Raw genomic sequence first — 22,174 nt, 5'->3', positions numbered from 1 at the left:
GGTGTGAGCCACTGTACCCGGCTGATCTTTCTGTCTTTTTAAAGTAGGCATTTTAGACTATGAATTTTCCTCTTAGGACTACTTTTGCTGAATCCCATAGAGTTTGATAGCTTGTGCCCCTTTGTCATTCAGTTGTAGGAATCTTTTGATTTCCATCTTAATTTCATCATTGATGCAAGGATCGTTTAACATCAGGTTGTTTAATTTCCACGATTTTGAGTATATTTGACTGTTTCTCTTGGAGTTAATTTCTAGTTTTATTCCACTGAGGTCTGATAAGATACGTGGTATAATTTCAGTTTTTTTGAATTTGTTGACACATATTTTGTGACCTAACCTATGGAGAATGTCCCATATGCTGATGAGAAGAATGTATATTCAGTAGTTTTTCAGTACAGTGTTCTATAAATATATGTTAAGTCCATTTGTTCTAGAGTCCAGTGTTTATTGATTTTCTGCTTTGATGATCTGTCCAGCCCTGTCAGTGGGGTGTTGAAGTCCCCAGCAATTATTATGCTACTCTTTATCTTTTTCTTATATCTAGTAGGTTTTTCTTTATGAATCTGAGGGCTCCTATGTTAGTGCATATATATTTAGGATTGTTATATCTTCTTGTTCAATTGTTCCCTTTGCCATTATATAATGACCTTCCTTGTTTTTCTTTACCACTGTTGATTTGAAGTCTATTTTGTCTGATCTAAGAATGGCTACACCTGTTCTCTTTTGATTTCTATTTGCATAGAATATTTTTTTCCCCATCCCTTCATCTTGAGTCTGTGTGAGTCCTTGTGGTTTAGATGTGTTTCCTGGAGACAGCATGTACTTCTGTTTTTTAATCCATTCACCCAGCCTGTGTCTTTTGAGTGAGGCATTCAGACCATTTATGTTGTGTGTTAGTATTGATATGTGGGATGGTTTTCTTTTCATCTTGTTAGAAAGTACTTTATTGCCTTGTTTTCCCTTTTGTGCTATTGTTTTATAGGAGCTGTGAGTTTAACTTTTGAGTGATTTTACATGGCATATATCTATTGTGGTGATCCATGTATAAAACAGTTCTGAGTATCTGTATAATGCAGTTCTGAGTATCTCCTGTAGAGCAAGTCTGGTCATGTCAAATTCCTTTAGCATTTGTATGTCTGGAAAAGTCTTTATTTCTCTGTCATTTATGAAACTTCATTTTGCTGAATACAAGATTCTTCGATGGCAGTTGTTCTGTTTAAGAAGACTGAACATGGGGCCCAATTCCCTTCTGGCTTGTAAGGTCTCTGCTGACAAGTTTGTTGTTAGCCTGATGGGTTTTCCTTTGTAGATTAGTAATTCTTTTTGTCTTGCTGCTTATAGAATTTTCTCCTTTACTTTGACTTTGTCCATGTTGACAACTGTGTGTCTTGGAGATGTCCCATTCGCTATGAATCTTCCCAGTGTTGGATGACCATCTTGTATCTGGATGTCTGAATCTGGCAATAGCAGGGAAATTTTTCTCAGTAATTCCTTTGAATAGATTTTTCTATGCTTTTTGATTTTTCTTCTTTTCCCTTGGGGATATCTATAATTCGTATACTAGTTTGTTCTACATAGTCCCATATTTCTCTGAGTGATTGTTCAGTCTTCTTTATTCTCTTTTCTGCCTCTTTGAATGACTGGGTTAGCTGGAGAGCCTTGTCTTCAAGCTCTGAGATTTTTTCCTCTGCTTGGTTTAGCTTATTGTTAAAGCTTTCTGTGATATTTTGAATTTCCGTAAATGAGTCTTCTGTTTTTTTAAGTTCTATTGTATCCTTTCTTATGTTGTCTAGGTCTTTAGTGACTTTTTCATTTTTTCATCTGAAATTTTTTTGGCTTCTTTTTATTGGTTTTCAACTTTCTCTTTAATTCCATTTATCTAATTTGCCATCCATAGTCTGAATTCCATTTCTGACATTTTGACAATTTCCTTTTAGTTGGTGTCCACTACTGTACTTCCTTTGTGATCCCTTGGGGGTGTTGAACTGTTTTGTTTTTTCTTGTTGCCAGAGGTCTTTTACTGGTTTCTTCTTATGTGAATCCTCTTCTCTCAGCTCAAGGCTGATAGGTTTGCAGGGCTCCTCTTCTCCTTTGCTGGGAACTCTCCTACTTAGTGAGAAGAATGGGGGGGTCTTTAGATGGTGCTTTTGTATTCTCCTCTGGAGTGTTGACCCAGTAGGAGAGGATCAGGTGTTTTTAGAGCCTGTAATGAAGCTGTTCTGTTTTGTCACATTTCCCTGTGATTGTCACAGTTCAAGCCAGTGCTGGATGATCTTTGTGCAGAGTGGTGGGTTGTTCCCTAGTTCATTGCTGGAAATTCAAGTTGGGAGCTGGGTGAGATCTTCTCCATGGAGGCTGGTGTTGTGGGAGATTGCTCTGTTGGGGAGTCTCCCTGCAGTGGTGACAGTGGCAGCTGTGTGAGGCTATTTAGGCAGTGGTTGTGGGTGTCCAGGCTTGTGGGCATTTGCTTGAACCAGGTCCAGGTGAAATGGCAGCTTGAGGTGGAGGGTCCCTAGCAGAGCATTGGACATCAGGGTGGTTCTGCAGGCCTTGTGGTGATTGTGGAGACTTGGGCTGTAGTCTTGGGGTCCAGGCACAGCACTTGAATCTCAGGGAGAGAGTGCAGGCCCAGTGGGAACACTGGAGCCATGGGGGCAGAGCCTCGGGTCCCTGGAGCCTCAGAAGAGTGGAACCATGGTCACAGTTGCTGTGGTGAAGCCTGGGAGATGGAGCTGTGGGCCTGGGCACAGTAGGAGCCTCAGAGCTGGAGCTCTGGACTGGAGACAGGGCAAGGGTACATAGGTGGAACCATGGGGTCAGGCCACAGCCTGGGAACCACAGGGATGGAGCTGTGCCTGTTGGGGGTTGGTTCTGGCAGTGCGGGGAGTGCAGAGATGGAGCTGTGTGGTATTGAATTTTCATCTTTGACTTATTATATGTTTGATTTTCAGGAATGTTTCCTGTGCATATGAGAAGGTAAATCTATATTTTCAGAGTGTAAAACTCACTATACATTCATAAGATCTACTTTATTGAAAATCTTATTTAGATATTCTCTATACTTAATTTTTTGTTTGGCCTGTCTTGAACAGAGCGTGACATATAATCATCCTATTCTTAGTGCATTTTTGTCTACTTCTGATTATATCTTCTGTCTCATGAATGTGGTTTCTGTGTTATTCGTTGCATAGATTTTCATAACTATTACATCTTCATTTTGAATTGCGGCTTTAGCATTATAAAATGTCATTTTTTCTCTCCTTTGATAATTTTTAGTTTGAATTCTACCTTCTCTTTTATCAGGATCATATCTTTCCTTTCTGATTATTGTTATATGCTTTAATACCTTTGCCCATCCTTCTATTGTTTAGCTTTAGCTTTTTGAAACACTTTGTTTTATTTCTGTCTCGTCTTTGCTTTTTAAAGCAATTGGAATTTTTTTCTTTTAATATATTGTCTATTTTTACTCATTGAATGATAGGTTTGGTCTTATCACTGTCATAATACTTATGTTATAATTTTGTTACTACTTACTATGTGTATTATGCTATATTTACTGTTTCTTACTCAATGTGGTTCATTGCTTTTGCATTTAATTTCTTTGGGATTTAGGAAGATTTATATTTTTGTTTTAGTGGTCTTTGTACTAATACCTTTACTAATCTTTATAAATATACGTTTCAGAATTCCTGTAGTCTCCCTTTGTTACTTAAGCATCAACTCTTAGTTTTGTTAATTTATACCCTATTATCTATGAATTTATTCTATTTTCCCATTTTCCTTATCCTTTTCTTCTTATTTGTTTAATCATATTACTTCAACTTTGCAAATCATATAATATTTATAAACTATTTTTCTACTCTTTCCCCACCTTTGTTTCAGATCTGCAATTAAATATACTAAATGTTTGTCACCAACTCCTTTACCAATATTCCATAGTCATCATTTGGGTTTAATGAAGATTCTCCTCTAGTGTATTTCTTATGAAGGGGCTGTGAATGTAGTACTTCCTGAATTCTTACTTTGTAATGTGTTTTTCTGTACTCTTCTTACTTGAAAGACAGCTTGGCTAACTATAAAACTTTTGTCTCATTGTTTTTCACTGTTTATCTTGCATTTCTTTGGCATATTGCTCCTCTGTTATCATATATATTTTTGATGTCAACTTAATTCTTTCCTTTGTAAATGACTATTTTTGTATGGAAGACAAAGGCTAAAAAAAATTTACACTTAAAGTCTAATAGCATATGTATTCTCAGAATTAAGAATTCCAGTTATCCCAAAAAACTTTTGAAAGGTAGATTTATGTATTCTTTTAATTCTCGAGTATTCTTTTACCTTATAGTTTTAAATAGAAATTCTGTTACATTGTTTTGATTTATAGCTCAAAGATTCCAATTACAGATGTGTTGAGATTTCTTTGTCTTCTACCTCTGTCATTTTCTGATCCTTTTAATGCATTTTAAAATTTCATTTTTATTGCCTATGTTTAGTTTGCTCGAGTACCTTTTGAAATTTTAAGTTAAATATATTCTCACTTGGTTTCTAGTGATTTAACCATCATAATCATCATATCTGAGGTGACTTTGTCTTTTTTATTTCTTTTCTAAGTTAATTTAATTCTTATTTCGTATCATCCTTTTTTCATTTTGATTCTGAGTTTTTGATTTCTGGGTTTTTAAAAACAAATTATAATACTGTATAATGTTTGTTAATCCAGGTTACAGTATTGTGTTACAGTTTTCTTCTGCTTCATGTTTATTTTTGTGTGAGGAAAAGCTACAGAAATGTTTTGATTCTCATTTTTTGTTTGTTTCTTTGGCATCTTGTTTGGATACTGTCTTCCAATTCTTTTCCTGTTTGAAATATCTTATATATATGTAGACCTGAAATAATTGGCAGGTGTGTAAAATTTTGGCGGCTTACTGGGCTTCTTAGTTTGAGAGCCTCTCCACTTTTATGTATAGTGAAGTTAGCAGTTTCTTTAATCAATGAGATGTGGTATGTTTTCTGCTGGGAATTTTGTTTGTTTTCTGCTGGGGAGGCGGAGGAGTAAGAAACATAATGTGTCCATTTTAGATTCCTGTGGCACATCCAAAGGAAGATGTCCAGGAAGCAGTTAGATCCAGATAAGGAGCTCCATCTCATTTTCAGGGAGGAGAAGGTAGCCATAATTAAATAATCAATGAAAATTCTTTTTACCAAGTTGTTGAAAAGCCTTGTTAAACCCAAATAATGGTGAAACTGTTGACCCTACTGTTTTTTAATTATATTTTAACTAGATTAAAGTAAGGATTGACCATATTTTAAAAAATATTCATTTTGCCAAAATTATAACGACAAACTATAGCACTTCCAATATAAAAATAATATATATGGCTTGAAAATAATACAGCCTAAAACACGTCATGAATAAAGGATTGTTCAAACCCCAACTCTTTGGTGGCAGGGAATCTCCCCTTCTGTGCCTAAAGTTATGTAAGGCACTTTCACAAAGGCACTTATTTTCTTGAAAAACAAAACACGTAAAACAAACTATGATGTTGGGGGTATTTTTTTAAGAGACAATATCTCTCTCTGTTGCTCAGGCGAGAGTTCAGTGACACAGTCATAGCTCACTGCAGCCTTGACCGAGCTCCCGGGCTCAAGCAATCCTGCTACCTTGGCCTCCCAAAATGCTGGGATTGTAGGTGTGAGCCACTGCACCTGCCTGAAGTTGAGAGTATTAATGGCATTTTATGCATAGCATCAGGTTCAGAGAAATTAAAGGATTTATACGAATGTGTACAGTTAGGTCCGGGGCAGAGCAAGACTTCCAGGCCTCATTTGTGTTCTCTTCTGTGCGTGATGCCTTGCAGAGGTCTTGTCTGTTTATTTTGTCAGCCAGGAGAAGATTCCCCAGCCTCACATCTTTAATACATCCTCTGACATGCTAGAGATTTGTTTACATGCTAAGAATAAACTATGCAGTAAGATTGAAGTCAAAATAAAGTGTTTCCTTAATAACAAATAAGGGTCTTCCTTAAATTAAATTATCTTTTCATGATCAGTAAACCATACCTTCCATCTGATTTTATAGATTGCTATGATTGCAAAGTAAATTACTTTCTATCCTTTTATTTTTTTCTAGATAAGTACCAAAGACCACAGCATGAAAGGAAATTCGCATGCAATGCAAGTTTCATATGTCTGTTTTTGGTTAAATTTTCTTTTTTTGAATAACTGGTTTGTTGTGGAATAAATCATCTTTGACATTAGCTTAGAAATTGGATTGAGGAATAATGTTGGGTATGACATTTTTTTCAATTATTTTACATCAAGAAGGAAGTTAATGCATAGCAAAATGCTAAATCTGAGGTGGAGCCATATTGTATGCTTTTTCCAAAAGCCAAACAAACTGCCTGTACCAGGTTCTCCAGTGATCGGGTCAAGTTATAGTTACAATATTGAATTTTGCAGGCTAGTTGTATATTGCATTTGATTATTTTAGGGAAAATGCCCAAGCAGAAATTATCCTTTCATTTCCTGATAAAACATTATTAAAAGAAAGAAGAGCATATTCCTAGGTAAATATTATGGGCCATCCTCTTGTAATAACTAACCTGCATAATCTTTCAGTAGGCAATGATAGAGCCTTATTCACAAATGTTTTTACTATTTCTTTTATCCCCTTGAAACTGAGCATTTAAGAATAGTCCATTCCTCTCTCCTTGATATGTTCCAATGGTTGTAAAGAAGTGTACATATAGTCTTATATTATGTTTGGCACTATTGTAAATTTTGTGAGTGATAAAAGAACTCATGTAAATTATGTTTCCTGCCTGTAAAGAATGTGCAAGTCAGGGAAACAACACTTATATAAACAAGTCACCTGCTGAACAACCTGGCCATCATAAAATTTATTACTAAGTGTAAAGCTGTGCAATGCTGTTGTAGTTCATAGAAGAGAGGAATTCGTAAGAGCAGAAAGGGCTGTAAGTTTCCATGTTGAGATCTGGGCTACAGTAGTAGTTCTCGAAGTGTGGTCCCAAGACTAGCACTATCAGCACCTCCTGGAAACTTATTAGAAATGCAAATTTGGGGGCCCTACCTGGGACCTACTGAATCAGGAACTGTGAGATGGGGTCCATAATCTGCCATTTAACAAACCTTCCAGGTGATTCTGATGAAGCTAAATTTTGAGAATCACTGCTGTAAATGATAAAGAATGGGTGATACTTTGTTCATTAAATTTGATATTATTCTGATTAGCTGCTTTAACAAAAAGTAGGAAGAATAAATTAAATCCTCAAATAATTGTGGAACTTCATTATTGATAACCCTTGCTGATGGCTACTTTTAAAAAAGACCTGCTAATTAGAATAAGATTAGGTCAATGGACAGACAGAGAAGTAAAAGAAGAGATTTTTTGCAGACCAGAGTAGTCATGCAATTCCAAATTAGTTGTTTCTACTATTTAGCAACTGTTCTCCCCCCTTTATTTTATATACAGAAGACTTACACTTCAGATTTGCTTAATAAGTCACATATAACAGTACCTCAAGGTATCAAAGTTAAGTGGTCACAGAGGTGCCATGATCTCAAATGGCTGCATCAGAATCAGCTGGAGACTCGTTAGAACATAGATTGCTGGGCCCCATCCCCAAACTTCTGATTCAATGGGCTCAAGTAGAACCTGAAATTTTGCATTTTGTAGAAGTCTCCATGTGAAGGAAAGAAGCTGATCTACCTGGTCTAGGGACCATATTTGAGAACCATAGATGTGTAAGATCCCTCCTGACTATTGATAGAAGCATTGAGTTCAGATAAAGATATTGAATTATTTTCTTGTTGTATTTAGGACCTACCTTATCCTTGCCTTGAATTTTTCAGGCTTTTTAAACTGTAGCTTTCAAAATAAGTGGACCGAACATACATTTTTGTTTCCTCTGACATTTTCATAAGCTTTTGTGTATAGAACCATTGGCTTAGCAGAACCTTCCCTCCGTCTCCTTTGGTTAATTTACAAGAAAGCATTATTTTTTGCTCCTTCTATCGTCAACTGTCATCTGGTGTTTGTAAATAAAACTGGAACAGATGAAATATTTGGCTTTAGCTGGTATTTCAGTGTGGTAATGAAATGCAGGAATTGGTGTAAGTGGGAGAATCGTTTATATAAAATGATATGGGTAATTTTTTTAAGTGCTGATTATATTTTCAAGTTGTTAGAATTTTCTATGCTTCATTTTCTACAATTTTTGAAAATTCATTAGAATATAAAACTATAGATAACAGTGTTGGAATATGCTTCAGTGCTTATATTCTGGGACTCTTTTGCCCTTAAATTTATTTCATCTCTTATATTTTGAGACATTTAAAGAAAAATGCTTTTGTTTTACTTATGCTCTTGATCTCATTTAGGATAAAATGTTCTTTCTAGTATGAAACAAGTGTGGCCTAATTGCTTGCAGAGAACTTGCTTGTTATGATGCAGTCTTTGGGACAGAAACAAACTCATGGCTGTTAGGTTTCAAAAAATCTAAATGTTTGAGGGTGATTTTGTGTGTGTGTGTGTGTGTGTGTGTGTGTGTGTTTCAAGAGGCTCTTCCCCTGCTACCCTTTATATTGTTCAGGTAATTTAATAGCTTTATTAATGTGCAGATATACATTTTAAGATTATGTTCAGATAATTTTTGTTTTAGTAGGCAGGGTGTCAGATACTTTTGTTTACATTAGCACTTGATTCATTTGGAAAAAATTTTAGCATACCAAAAGGTAGATGTAAAATAAGATGGTTAAATAATTTGAGCATAGTAATTTAAACGTATATAACTGAAAACTATTATAATTTTAACAGCTACCAAAAATATACATATTAGATGTTTATTTTAAATAATTGTAGGCTAAATTAAAGTGCCAGATAATTTTGAGTAATAACCTGTAAGTAATTACATTCTTAATGAAAGTTTTATTTTGATTTTCAAATGCAACTCTTGGAAGGCAAGGTCAAATTAGTTCCAATGGAAGGATAAATTTTAAAGTAAAAATGAAAATCAAAATAAATATAAAAAGGACTGGTACAGAATGAATGTTGATCACATTTATTTTGGAGGTAAGACTATCCTATTCTCATGACTATAGGAGCCATAGTTATTTTATAACTTAACTCAATTATCTGCCATTAGATATAAATTTTAATGTTTATATAGTCACTTTATGAATTTCTGGAAAAGTTATTTGATGTTAAGAAAAGTTAATATCAATAATCCAAAAGGAACTTTTATTTTTGTTTGTATTGAATGTGCTTTAATACATAATATTGTAATATATACTGTAATTTTATTAAGCAGACCTAAAAATTGAATTTTCTATTCCTTCTTATCAAATCATTAAAAGGGAGAAGCAGGATCACCTGGTGCTCCGGGGCAGGATGGACCTCGGGGAGAGCCTGTAAGTACCTTCTTCATTCAGTTCTAAAGGATGAAATTCTTCTCCTGTCATGATATCCTTTGACTAAATAATTCTCCTCCAAGATACCCTATTTTTGCAGTGACTTCCAGATCTTGGATTTTGTAGAAGCTTTGTGGAACACCATAAAATATTGAAATATTGAATCCTCTTTTAGAAACCAGGAAGAATTTTGCATGTGCTATGAATCACAGCCACAAGCACTCATGCCCAAACAAATGGGTGGATAACACAAACATCGTGGTCTATTGCTGAGCCTTTAGTCAATGTTGTTTTGTAGTATGCAGTCTGGGATCATGTGTTCAATAAAAGTCAGGAGTAGAGAAACCTGATTAAGAAAGTACTGAATTGGAATCCAAGAGATCTGTATTTTTAGCAGGTGTCCCAGATGATTCTTCACTTCAGATGAGTTTTGAAAATATAATTTGCCCTCACCTTTTATTCCTACAACTCATGGCCAAGATTTAAATACTAGCAGATCTCATTTTATTAATCAAAGATACATATCCTCAGGGAATTTGCAATTTGCTTTCAGAGGAGCTAGGTCAAGAAATGAAATAATAGCTAAGATATATTGCCATTTATCACAAACTCTCAGTTGAGAGTCCAGAATCTAAATATTGGACATAAGAGGGAAAGAGATATCACTGAGGATTTTTAAGTAGGGTAGAGGGATTAAACTACTCTTAAAATTAATCAAATTTTCATTGAATTTTCTTCTTGTGTATTATGATGCCCTGGGGAAAGTTATGCATAAAACGATTGCCTTCAAGGAGCTTATAATCTAATGTGGAAGACTGAAAAAAATGATGCAAATGATTACTTGATGACCGATATAACACTGTAGTATGTGCCAAATACGAATCTGATATAGTATCAGATGGCAGGGTTTGAATATGATCTCTGCTACATTCCAGCTGTGTGAACCTGGATAAGTCACATGACATCTCTGAATACCTTTATCCTCATCTGGATAGCATAGATGCTTATAATGCCTGCTTTATAGGATTGCTGTGAAACTCACATAGGAAACTTGAAAAAGAATTAAAAATATTGCATAAATGCATTTGGTAATCCTGCATCTTGGGGTGGTTGGGAAATTTTTACGAAAAATTTGGGGCTAGATTTGTTCATGAAAAGATGACTGGTAATGAAAGGAAGATAAGAGAGAGAAGTAATCTGAGTAAAGACATATAGGTGATATGGGTAAAGGTATACCTAGTAAATAATCTTAGTGAGGTCCCAAGGCTGCAGTGAAGGGTCCCTCTTGGGTGGTAGGAAGTCAGGTCAGGAAGATGGTTAGGTACCTAGTGCAGGTCCTTGACTGCAAGTTTGGAAAACAAACTTTGTTCACTTGCTGTTGAAGTTTTGCGAGAAAAAAAATAACATAATGAAAAGAAATGCTTCAGAGGCAGTTTATGAGCTACTGGTGTGTGCAGAATGAATGGAAAAGAGAAGGAACTGGAATTAGCAGGTTATTTTGGCAGAACAGCTAATAGGCATGAGTGAGTTCAGTAGGGATAGTGTGAACTCAATATACCTGAGCCATAATTATTATTATAAGGGAAGAATTATAGGACTTATCACCTGGATATGAGGCTGGGTATGATTATTTGTTGAAGTTATTGTTTCAGAGAGAATATAAAGTATATGTGTGAGAGACAGTATAAAAGATGAGAGGAGAGAGAGGGAAGAGAAGAGAGAAAGAAGAAGAGGGAGATAAGAGACAATGGACATAAGAAGCAGGTTATAATGTATGATGTGACTGAGCTCTAAATATTTGTGTGACAGTTATTTGGACTCTAACTCATTTTCCCATAGAAATAATGTTATAAAGGGCAGACTGACCAGCAGGTCTATGTAGACCATAATGTAATGTGAGGAGCCTGTATTTACTTTGAAAATATTACTGTTGGAATCCTGTTGTAATAATAAAGCCAAAACTGAGAGAAGAATATTAAATAGGAATTGAGAAATGCTTAGGGGATGTTTTCCTCCCCCAAGACTACCTGTTTCTTGCTTTTAGTCAGAAGCAGACATTGCTTTGGGTTTGCTCCTGCCCTGCCTGCTCCCACTTTATTCAAGACTTATTCCTGTCTAAAGCCTTTGCACTAGGATGAATTTCCATTCCAGGAAGCATGGTCTTCAGATTTTAACCTTTTCCTTCTTTTCTTCCTTCCTCCCAAAATTCACTGGGTAAACCCTACAATGTGTGGTTTAGTGGTGAGAGAAACATAGTACTGCCTTGTGGAGGCTTATAGCCTAGTGGTGAAGATAGATGGTAAAAGGATAAAGAAAAATGGAATTATAATATTCTAAAAGATAGGAAAACAAGGTGCTGAGGCAGGGAATAATGGAAATGGCATAGTGGATGTTATTGAGATGCAGCCTCTCCTCCTAAACCCAGTAGATAGAAAACTGGGATTTTTTTTTTCTTGATGATTTTCCTGAGTTCTATATCGATTCTGGTTATCAGCCCTTTATCAGATGTGTAGCATGCAAATATTTTCTCCCATTCTGTAGATTGTCTGTTTGCTCTTGTGATAGTTTCTTTGGCTGTGCAGAAGCTTTGTAATTTGATCGGGTCCCATTTATTTATTTTTGTTGTTGCTGTGATTGCCTTTGGGGTACTTTCCCTATTAAAAAGTGGGCAAAGGACATGAACAGAAACTTTTCAAAAAAAGACAGACTAATGGCCAAAAAACATTAAAAAATGCTCAACATCTCTAATCATCAGGGAAATGCAAATCAAAACCACAATAAGATATCATTTAACTCCAGTGAGAATGGCTTTTATCAAAAAGTCCCAAAACAATAAATGCTGGCGTGGCTGCAGAGGGATAGGAACACTCATACACTGCTGGTGGGACTGCAAACTAGTATAACCTCTGTGGAAAGTAATATGGAGATACCTCAAAGAGCTATAAGTAGAACTACCATTTGATCCAGCAATCCCATTACTAGGCATCTACCCAAAGGAAAAAAAGACATTTTATAAAAAAGACATCTGCACTTGAATGTTTATAGCAGCACAATTCACAATTGCAAAGATTTGGAAACAACCCAAGTGCCCATCAATACATGAATGGATTAATAAAATGTGGTATATGTATACCATAGAGTTCTACTCAGCCACAAAAAACAGTGGTGATCTAGCACCTCTTGTATTATCCTGGATAGAGCTGGAGCCCATTCTACTGAGTGAAGTATCACAAGAATGGAAAAACAAGCACCACATGTACTCACCATCAAATTAGTCTTAACTGAATAACACTTAGGTGCACATTTATTAGTAACATTCATCGGGTGTCAGGCAGATGGGATGGGTGAGGAGGGGATGGGTATATTCACACCTTAGGGGTGTGGTGTGCACCATCTGGGGACTGGACACACTGCTTGAAGCTCTGACTTGGGTGGAGCAAAGGCAATATGTGTAACCTAAACGTTTGTACCCCTGGAATATGATGAAATAAAAAAATTAAAGAAAAAAAAAGAAAACTGGAATTATTGAATGAGACTCTCCTGCTCCAGCCCAACAGATTAGGAAAGACAAGAAAAGACTCTTTTATCCCTTTTTTGCTCTCCACTCTTTCCTGATGAATGGCAAAGAGGAAGCCAGGTTTCCTGTGCCAGGAAATGTACTGTGTTATGAAAGCAATTAATAGGTTGGGCATCTAAAACTTGCTGATGTTGTTTGTATGTAAATTCTTCTGGTTTGTATTTTCTTCCAAATAAGTACACATAGCATCACAAACTATTTTGATATTTTGACAATTAATGAAAACTTTGTTGTTAGAAATATTTATGCTGTGGAGACTGATACTTATCATTTGTTGAAAAGCTTTGAAAACAGGAAAAAATCTCTGAAATTTATGTATTTTGTGACATAAGAAATGAAGATTCTTCCATGGTGTGTGACTAATGGTTTTAAGTGTTTATAATGAATGATTTGGCTTCACTAAAAAGGATGTGTTCACTTCATTCTACAATGTGGTAGCCAAGAAAATTAATGGAACTTAAGTTGGAAAGACAGAAGCACTCAGAAAAATGCTTTAAAGCTAATTAAACACAGTTTATGGCAGCCTAACCGTAATTCATCCCTGTAAACAGATTGATACATATCAACACTAACAACCAGAATTCAGATTGAAGGCAAAGGCTGTATTTCATTGAGAAATGATTATATTGCTTTAAATTATAATATAAATACATTTACTTGTCAGTATTTTGAATTTTAAAGGCTCTCCTTTGTCAATCCTAAAAGTAATTCAATTCTAAAAGTAATTTACTTTCTAAGTGGCAAATTATACCCAATTAACTTCAATCCAGGTGATTGTAAACTCAGTTCTCACACTGACTAGGTTTATTACAATTTATTTCAACCCATGTATCACTGTGTTTAAGGATCATGTTCTTTCAGTTATTTATTCAGTAAGCATTTACTGAGTGTCCACTTTGTGTCAGACATTATACTAGTTGAGGAGAATCTAACGATTAGTTAGTCATGACCCTGTCCTCAAAGAGTCAGATGAGCCAGTAGATGGCAACACAGTATGAGAGTTATGGAAGTAGGCATTGTGTGGCTTGACAAGTTGTAAAAGACGTGTATAACCCTAGATGAGTTTGGGGACATTGCTGAAAGGGATGTGTTCTTTAAAAAACAACAACAACAACAAAAAACCCAAACAGCATTACTAAGATACAAGTCAAATACTATACAATTCACCTATTTAAAGTGTATAGGGTTACATTCCTAAAGAAGGCACCCTCTTGGTCAAATTCTGGAAGATGAATGTGTGTTGCCTAGCTGTTTGGCCTCGTAAGGCAGAAGCGTTTCACATGTTCCAAAACATAGAAGAAAGCATGATTCTCTGGGAAGAGCTGACACTAGTTCAGGCTGCCTGGGGTGCCTAGTGGGGAAAGGACAGAAGTAGTAGATGAGGTGGTAGGGGTAGGTAGAAGCCAGATCAAGAAGGGCCTGTTTGGACTTAAATCTGAGAGTAATGGGAACCATTCAAAGGTTTTAAGTAGAGACGTGAGTAGGTCAGATTTAGAAAGTTTTAGAAAGATCACTCTGACAGCAGAGTAGAGAATGGGCAGGAGGTGGGTAATGGTAGAAGACAGGGCCCTGTCGCAGTCTAGATGAGCTCTGTCACCTCTAGCACCAACTAAGGCAAGAACTTTCAGAGCTGGGTGGGGAGAGTGGAACTGATGTCAAATGAACTAAAGAGGTACTAGCAGGACTTGAGGATCAACTGGTTGTGGATAAGAAGAGAAGAGATGACTCTCAAAGTCTTACTGCATGGACGAAAGCAGTGAAACCTCAAGCAATAAACAGAATATAGAGCAAGAATCAATTTTGGCTGGGGGAGGTTATCCTAAATTATTTGCAGATGAAAGACACCTAAATAATAACAAGAGCATTTAATGAGGAGGCCTATGTTTTTGGGTGATCAGAAAAGAATAGACTTATGAAAATTGGGATTAATAAAATTTCAATAAGAAATGGTGGATCAGAATCAAGGAAATTTCAAATGAATTTCTGTAAATACTAGTTGTAGAAGGTTAAAAAATGCCTCCCTCTCAAAAATCTCAAATCCTCATTCCTGAAACCTATAAATGTTATTTTATTTGGGTAACAGGTCTTTGAAGATAGGATGAAGTTAAGTATCTTGTGATGACCAGTCAGTTCAGTTGAAAGTTCAGAGAAAAACTGAAGTTTTCTAGAGAAAGAAGAAATGTGTCCATGGACTGCAGTGTTAGCTCCTGCCTGAGAGTTTCCAGCTTGCCCTCCTAACAGCCTGTTCTGTGGATTTGGTACTTGCCTAGCCAGTCTCCACACTTGGATAAGCCAATTTCTTGCAGTAGCAATAAATATCTGTCATATATTAATATATGTGTGTGTGCACACACTTTCAGACATGCCAACTGGTTCTGTTCCTCTGCTGGAACACTGACTGATACAGATTTTGGTTCCAAGAAGTAAATACCTAAATACCTAAAAATGTGGAAGTGGCTTGGGAATTGGGTAATGTGTAGAGACTATAAGAATTTTGAGGCACACGATAGAAATAGTCTATATTGTCACCAACAGACTGTTGGTAGAAATATGGCTATTAAAGACTGACAGTGATGCCTCCGTGACGAAGGTGAAGGTCATGGTAAAGAAAATCTTTGTCATCTTAGAAAATATGTGTATCATTATAAACAGACTGTTGGTAGATAAATGAATATTAAAGGCACTGCTGGTAAGGCTCAGGAGGAAATAAGGGACATGTTATAAGAAACTGGAAGAATGTTGATCCTTGTCATATAGTGGCAGAAAATTTAGCTAAGTTGTGTCCTACAGCCGTGTGGAAAGCAGAACTTTTGAGTGATGAGCTTGAATATTAGGCTGAGGAGATTTCCAAGCAAAGTGCTGAAAATATGGTATGATTTTTTTCTTGCTGCTTATAGTAAAGTGTGAGGATAAAAATACGTTGAGGAAAGAACTGTTAAACAAAAAGGAACGAGCACTTGATAATTTGGGAAATATTCACTTTATCCAGACTGCAGAAGATGTAAAAATTAGCAGATTCACTGTCAGAAAAGCATGCTGGAAATAAGACTAAGGATGTGGCCAAACTTTTGCTGGTGCTAAAGAGATTAGGTATATGACTCATAGATCCACTCAACCATCCCAGTGGAAGCCACAAACAAAGATGAGATTATGCAGGAAAGACTTGTGGAGGAGCCTCTTGTCTAATTGTATAAATCACTATGATATACACAGGAGACCAGCAAGGTTTTTGAGAATGTTATATCAGCAGAAATACCACCAATTTGGACGGAAAGGTTTACAAGCAGGACAAAATGAAGGAAGGCTATAAGACTTCCTTAGGGAACAAGCCAATTAAACTGCTCAGCTGCAAATATGTACTATCCTTCAAGGAAAAAGAATAATGACTCCAAGTCTGGAGTCATGGGCACAGAGGCCAGAGCCTCTGTGCCAGAATACATGGCCTCAAGCCCAGAGGACTATCCTCAGAGCTTGAAACCTGACAGAATTTGCTGTGTTGGATTTCAACATTACTTGGGACCAGTGATTCCTTCCTTCCTTACATTTTCATGCTTTTCAAACGGGGATGTTTATAAGTGTTATCCTCCGCCTATATCAACGTTCTATTTTGGAAGCAGACAACTTGCCTTCTCGTTTACAGGTTCACAGGTGGAAGGGGATTTTGTCCCAGCAAGTATCATATCCATACCTGATTTAGAGTATGAGATTTGGGACTTTCAAGCCGATGCTATTTAAATAAGAATTTGTACTTCACTGTGATGTGTTGGGACATTTAGAGATGTTGGAATGAGGTGAATGTATATTGGTGTGGGATGAGTGTGAATCTTTGGGGTCCAGAGGGTGAACTGTATTTGGTTGAAAATTGCCCCTTCCACAAAGATATTAGCTTCTAATCCCTGGGATCTGTAAATGTTACTTTATTTGGAAAAAGGGGCTTTGGAGATGTGATTCAGTATCTTGTGGTGGGGAGATTATCCTGGTTTATCCCAGTGGATCCTAAATGTCATCACTAGTGTCCTTCTAAGAGAGAGACAAAGGGAAATTTCACACAAAGAGGAGGAGGCAATGAGACCATGGTGGCTGAGATTGGAGTGATGCCTTCATAAATCGAGGAATGCTGGCAGCTGCGAGAAATTGAAAGAAGTGAGGAATGGAGTCTTCCCTAGACCCTTTGGGGGAATCACAGCCCTGCTAAGACTTTGACTTCAGACTTCTGGCCTCCAGAACTGTGAGAGAATAAAATTCTGTTGTTCTAAGCAACTAAGTTTATGGAATCTGTTATAGCAGCCATTGGAAACTAGTATACTAGGTTTTTCATTTAGTCTAATCCTTAACAATTATTTTATGTAAAGCTCCTATGTAAAAATGCATGTGAGTACATGTTGTATGTTGCAAACTGTTGGTAGCACATGTATTGATCAAAAACATTTGGACTTTCAGCAAGTTGATAAACAACTTGGTTTAAATAACAATTTGGTTAAAAGCAAGGCTCTCAATATTTTCTATGCTATCAATTTTGTTAAATTCTCATGTATTTTTAAAACTAAAAAAATTTTATCTTTAAACCATTAACATTTAACTTTAATTTTTTACATTTAAAAACTTAATTTTTCCATTTTTTTACTTTTCTACATGCATCATTGTATTTAGTAATTTTAGCTCTTATTCTATTTATGTTGTGAAGTTGAAACAATTTAAATGTATGATACTTAATGTGTTATGTATATAAACCATGGTTAAGAAATCCATGAATATGCATGTATAAATAAGGATCTGCATGGATAAATATATGGTTTAATCATGTTTCAATTACTTTGCTTATTTTTCTCCCCAGGCAGGTTTTTAATGTCTGTTATGTTTCATATTTGCTTGGCTGTATTTTATTTTCTCCCATGAGCATGTTATTGTTATTGTAAAACATTATAAGAAAAATTAAGGCCTGGATTATGAGTGCTTTTTGGTATTTTTAAGAGGACAAGCTTGCCAGACTGCATTTTAATTTTTATGCCAAGAAATGAAGGGCAATCAGGTTGTTTCAAAGAATCCTCAATTGTTGTACATGTTTTTTCCTAACTTCTCACAAAATCACTGTGATTTAATTTGGGCCAGCTAGATGGATGGTGGGAACAGAGCAATATGAGGGCAGCAGTATACCAAATTTATCAGTAGTTGAAAAAAATAGTAAAAGGGAATATTCATTTTCAAGTAAATCAGCTTTTAGACCAAATTATCATTTTAAACCAACTAATTTTCTTTGGCCAGCTCTTGCCACCAAAGTTAACTGCAGTCTGAAAGTATTCAGTGCAGCTTTGTCCTAGTTATTCTTGTCCTGGTGCTCAATCCTGGTGACATGTACTTAGTGTAACCTTTTACAGCAGGCAGTCCAAACCATTTGCTTGCTGGTCCTCTGCTCACTAGCCAGCCTGAGTTCGTTGTACACAGGGAACCTTGTGGCTCATGGTGAAGATTTGTAGGCAGGGACTGGGTTCCACTCTGAGCTGAGATCTGCAAAGCTCCCTGAGGATGAGCCACCTTTTCTAGATTTAGGGAGACAAGCACACATTTCTTAATTAAGGATATCTTTAGCCTTTTTATTCTGGAAATGTTTGCTTTCATTTTTCCAGGTACAAAGACATGGGGATCACTGTAGTATGTTTGAAGACACTGGCTGGTAGAAACTTTAATTGTTTCCTTGTTTCTTTTCCTCATGCCTTTCGAATTCTTGCTAAATCACACATTAGGCTTGTTTTTATGGTGTAATGTTAACTGCTGAGCTGGTCCAAGTCACCATTTACTTAAGAGACAAGTAGATCTTTTGTTTAATCACCTTTTCCATGGTGTGATTATTTGGCACATCATTTTTATACATTTGGCATATCATTTTAGGCAGAAGACACGCATAAAATCCTTAGAGAAAGTGAATGTTGAATTGCTGTGATGATTTCCCATGTGGAATAATCCACTTTATTATGCTGGTAAAGTAGAGGTGTCTTTATTTGCCCAGTTGGCTATATTTTTTGTTTAGATTGAGAAGAAAGGTAAGAGGAAAACCCGCCAAGTTCTATTGTTGTTGGTATTGTTCTTACTTGATTTGCAATTGTATGGTAAGGTTTTTAAGTCTTTTGTACAGGTTTGTAATATTTTTTCTCACCCCTCTTTCAGGCTGCAGGAGTGGCACATCCTTGGTATGTGTTGTGTAAACCAACTTTAACTTGAAACTCATATCTGCTGTTAGGAAATTCACACAGCACTTCTTAGTGTCAAGGCAACCCACATTTAACAATTTAGATAATAACGATTTGAAAATTCAGTTGTACTTATTATCATGATAATCCCTTTCTAGTTCTAGGGATTACGTTTTAAAACCTGATTGAAAATAACTCTTACAATGCATTTTGAAATAGGCTTTATCTAAATTAAATAAATGTAATTTATCTGGGAGTGACTAAATTTACCTACAAGAGTGACTTATTTTGTAAGCAGTGTCTACAATTTTTTGGTATCCTGACATTTGGCATTGCAATAACTGTGAAAATACTGTATCTAAAGATTAAGAAACTTACAAAGGAAATGTTGGCCCATTATCTGTACAAGTTAGTTAATAAAATCCCACCAGCTTTAATCATGGATCTGTTTGAGTCTTTATTATTATAAATGGCATAAATATCATTGGGATGGTAAAACTTAGACCACCATCAAACAACTTTATAAAGCAACATTGTGAATTTTAAATTTAGAAACTCTATGTCTATAGCACTGATCATTTTTTGTGGTGGTATTCTGAAAAAATCTTTTAAAATATTGTAAAAACCATTGTTAAGCATTAAAATATTTTTATTTGCATTTTCCTCTTCTCTATTCATCATTTTATAATTTGAAAGAGGCCCTATGGAGCCCCAAAGTTAGAAGAGGAATAAATGCAGTTGAAAATATGAAATGGTGTACCATTAATTCTCGGAATGAAATAATGTATGATTAGTTCTCAGAATGGATAATGGATAATGGGTAAATAGACTCTCATTGTTTTTTATGTAAGCTTAGTAGTCTCACTGACTTGGGGATTGATTACATTCTTTGTTTTGAAGAGAATGGGTACGAAGAACCATCATGTATACAGGATATCAAGTCTAGATTTTAAGGCTTAATATCATGTAAACAGACTTTGAATTTAACCCCATAAATTATGTTCTTAAGTCATACAGGGACCAGAGGCAATTATGTATAATTTTCATTAAAAACCTTTACTATCTAAGAGGAACTCATATGAAATTCTTGTATTAGCCCAAATATAGTCTTCATTTTCAAGTTATAGGACAATGTAAAATCTATCTGATTTCTAGCATGGCTGTGTTTCATCTAACCTCTCTTATTGAAGTTGCATATATTCCTACTTACTTATGCAATGGTTTTCCTGAAGGATATATTCCTATAAGTGGAATTGCTAGTATAAAATATAGCCTATGCTTAATTTCTGAATTGAGCATGTCTAAATGTTTAGTGTTTCACCAAGTATGATGTTTATAATTGGTTTCTGATTGATTCAGATTCTTGTTTACAAAGTTCTATTCCCCATTGATTATTAAGGGTTTTTCACAAATAATGCATGATAAATTTTATAAAATACATTTTTAGTATCTTTTGAGTTGATTTTGTATGTTTCTCCTCTAAATTATTATTATAGTAATTTGTACAAGTATAGCATATCATATGAATATATTTCTTAATTTGAACACTCCTTGCATCCTGAAACAAACCCTACTTAGTCATGCTTTGCTTTTGTTCTAATGAACTGCCATATTTAATTTACTAGTATTAAAGTCATTTGCATTTATATTAACAAATTAGATCAATTTGTAGATTTCTTTTTTAAGTATTATTCTTAACAGGTTTTAATATTAGTGTCTTCATAATTTGAATTTACATTATTTCCATCCTTTTAATGCCTTGGTGGAGTTTAAAATACATAGAAACTATCTGTTCCTTGGATATTAGAAAATATTTCTGTGGTAGGCAAAATAATGACAATTCCCCTCCCTCTCCAAAGATATTCACATTATAATCCCTGGAATCTGTGAATATGTTAATTTACATGGAAAAGGAATTTTGCAGATGTGATTAAGGTTAATAACCTTGAGATGGAAATATTATCTGTGATACTCTGGGGTAGGAGGCAACCTAGTCATGAGTAATTAAAAGTAGAAAAATATACAAGAGTACTCGGTCAAAAAGATGTGACTCAAGAAGGACCTGACCCGTCATTGCTAGCTGTGAAAATACAGGAAGAGGGATGTAAACCAAGGAATGTGGTGGCCTCTGGAAGCTGGAGTGGCCCTCTGTTTACAACCAGCAGAAAAATAAGGACTTTGGTCCTACAACTGCAAGGAACTGAATTCTGCCAATACCCTGAATAAGAAGGAAGCAGATTCTTTCCTAGAGACTCCAAAAAGGAGTGCAGCCCTGCTGACTCCTGGAATTTAGTCCATTGGAGACTATACCAGACTTCTGAGCCACAGGACTATAAGATAATAAATTTGTGCTATTTTAAGGCATTAAGTATGTGGTAATAATTTGTTGCAGATCAATAGAAAACTAATATGATTTCCTTAAAATTTTTATTTCTGTCAATGCTTATTGGTCTTGCATTTCATTACTTTTTAGTAGGAAAAATGAGAATATACAAGGTCTGTCTGGAAAGTATCCAGCCATGTAATGTGAAAAATAGAGACATTTATTGAAGAAGATACAGGAAACACTGTACATGAAACAATGACGCCTCCATCCCCTTCAAAGCAGGCACCTTGGGACCTCACACAGTTCTTTCAGCATCTCTTAACCTAACCCATATACATTCAACATTCTCAGATGTTCTGCTTGTTACAGGCCTTCTGGAACATGGATCACTTCCAACAGATTCTCAACCATCTCTGAAGTGTTTGTGCCCCATTTTTATTTGTGCTACACTCATTGCATCGTTCCTGAAAGCCTTCTGAATCATCCAAATACTTTCCATGGAGGAATGGTCAAGGTCAATGCAAACTTTGATGCAGATTTATTGCTCTATTCACTCAGTCATTTTGAATGCGACAGCCACACAATACACATGCTCACTCACCGCGTCTACCACCCCACTGACTAGTATAGTGAAGTCATCATTGTTCATGTGTGTGC

The 22,174-nt window shown here is 35.7% G+C and overlaps 1 protein-coding gene across 2 annotated transcripts in view; it reads left to right on the top strand.

Moving 5' to 3' along the window:
• The window catches only part of COL21A1 (collagen type XXI alpha 1 chain), a 189,192-nt gene that overhangs the window by 136,035 nt on the left and 30,983 nt on the right, over positions 1–22,174 (top strand). The window contains exons 1-2 of one of the 2 annotated variants that reach the window (XM_045543783.1): positions 8,893–9,091; positions 9,376–9,429. In XM_045543783.1, the coding sequence (XP_045399739.1) occupies positions 9,068–9,091; positions 9,376–9,429 (78 nt within the window). In that variant the 5' untranslated portion in view covers positions 8,893–9,067. Of the gene's footprint in view, positions 1–8,892; positions 9,092–9,375; positions 9,430–22,174 lie in introns of those variants that run through there. The other variant, XM_045543782.1, reaches the window with a different exon arrangement.

This window comes from Lemur catta, chromosome 2 (genome assembly GCF_020740605.2).
Source record: "Lemur catta isolate mLemCat1 chromosome 2, mLemCat1.pri, whole genome shotgun sequence".
NCBI classification, from domain to species: Eukaryota; Metazoa; Chordata; class Mammalia; order Primates; family Lemuridae; genus Lemur; species Lemur catta.
The sequence above is the reverse complement of the archived record's forward strand: the minus strand, read 5'-3'. Positions and strand labels throughout refer to the sequence as shown.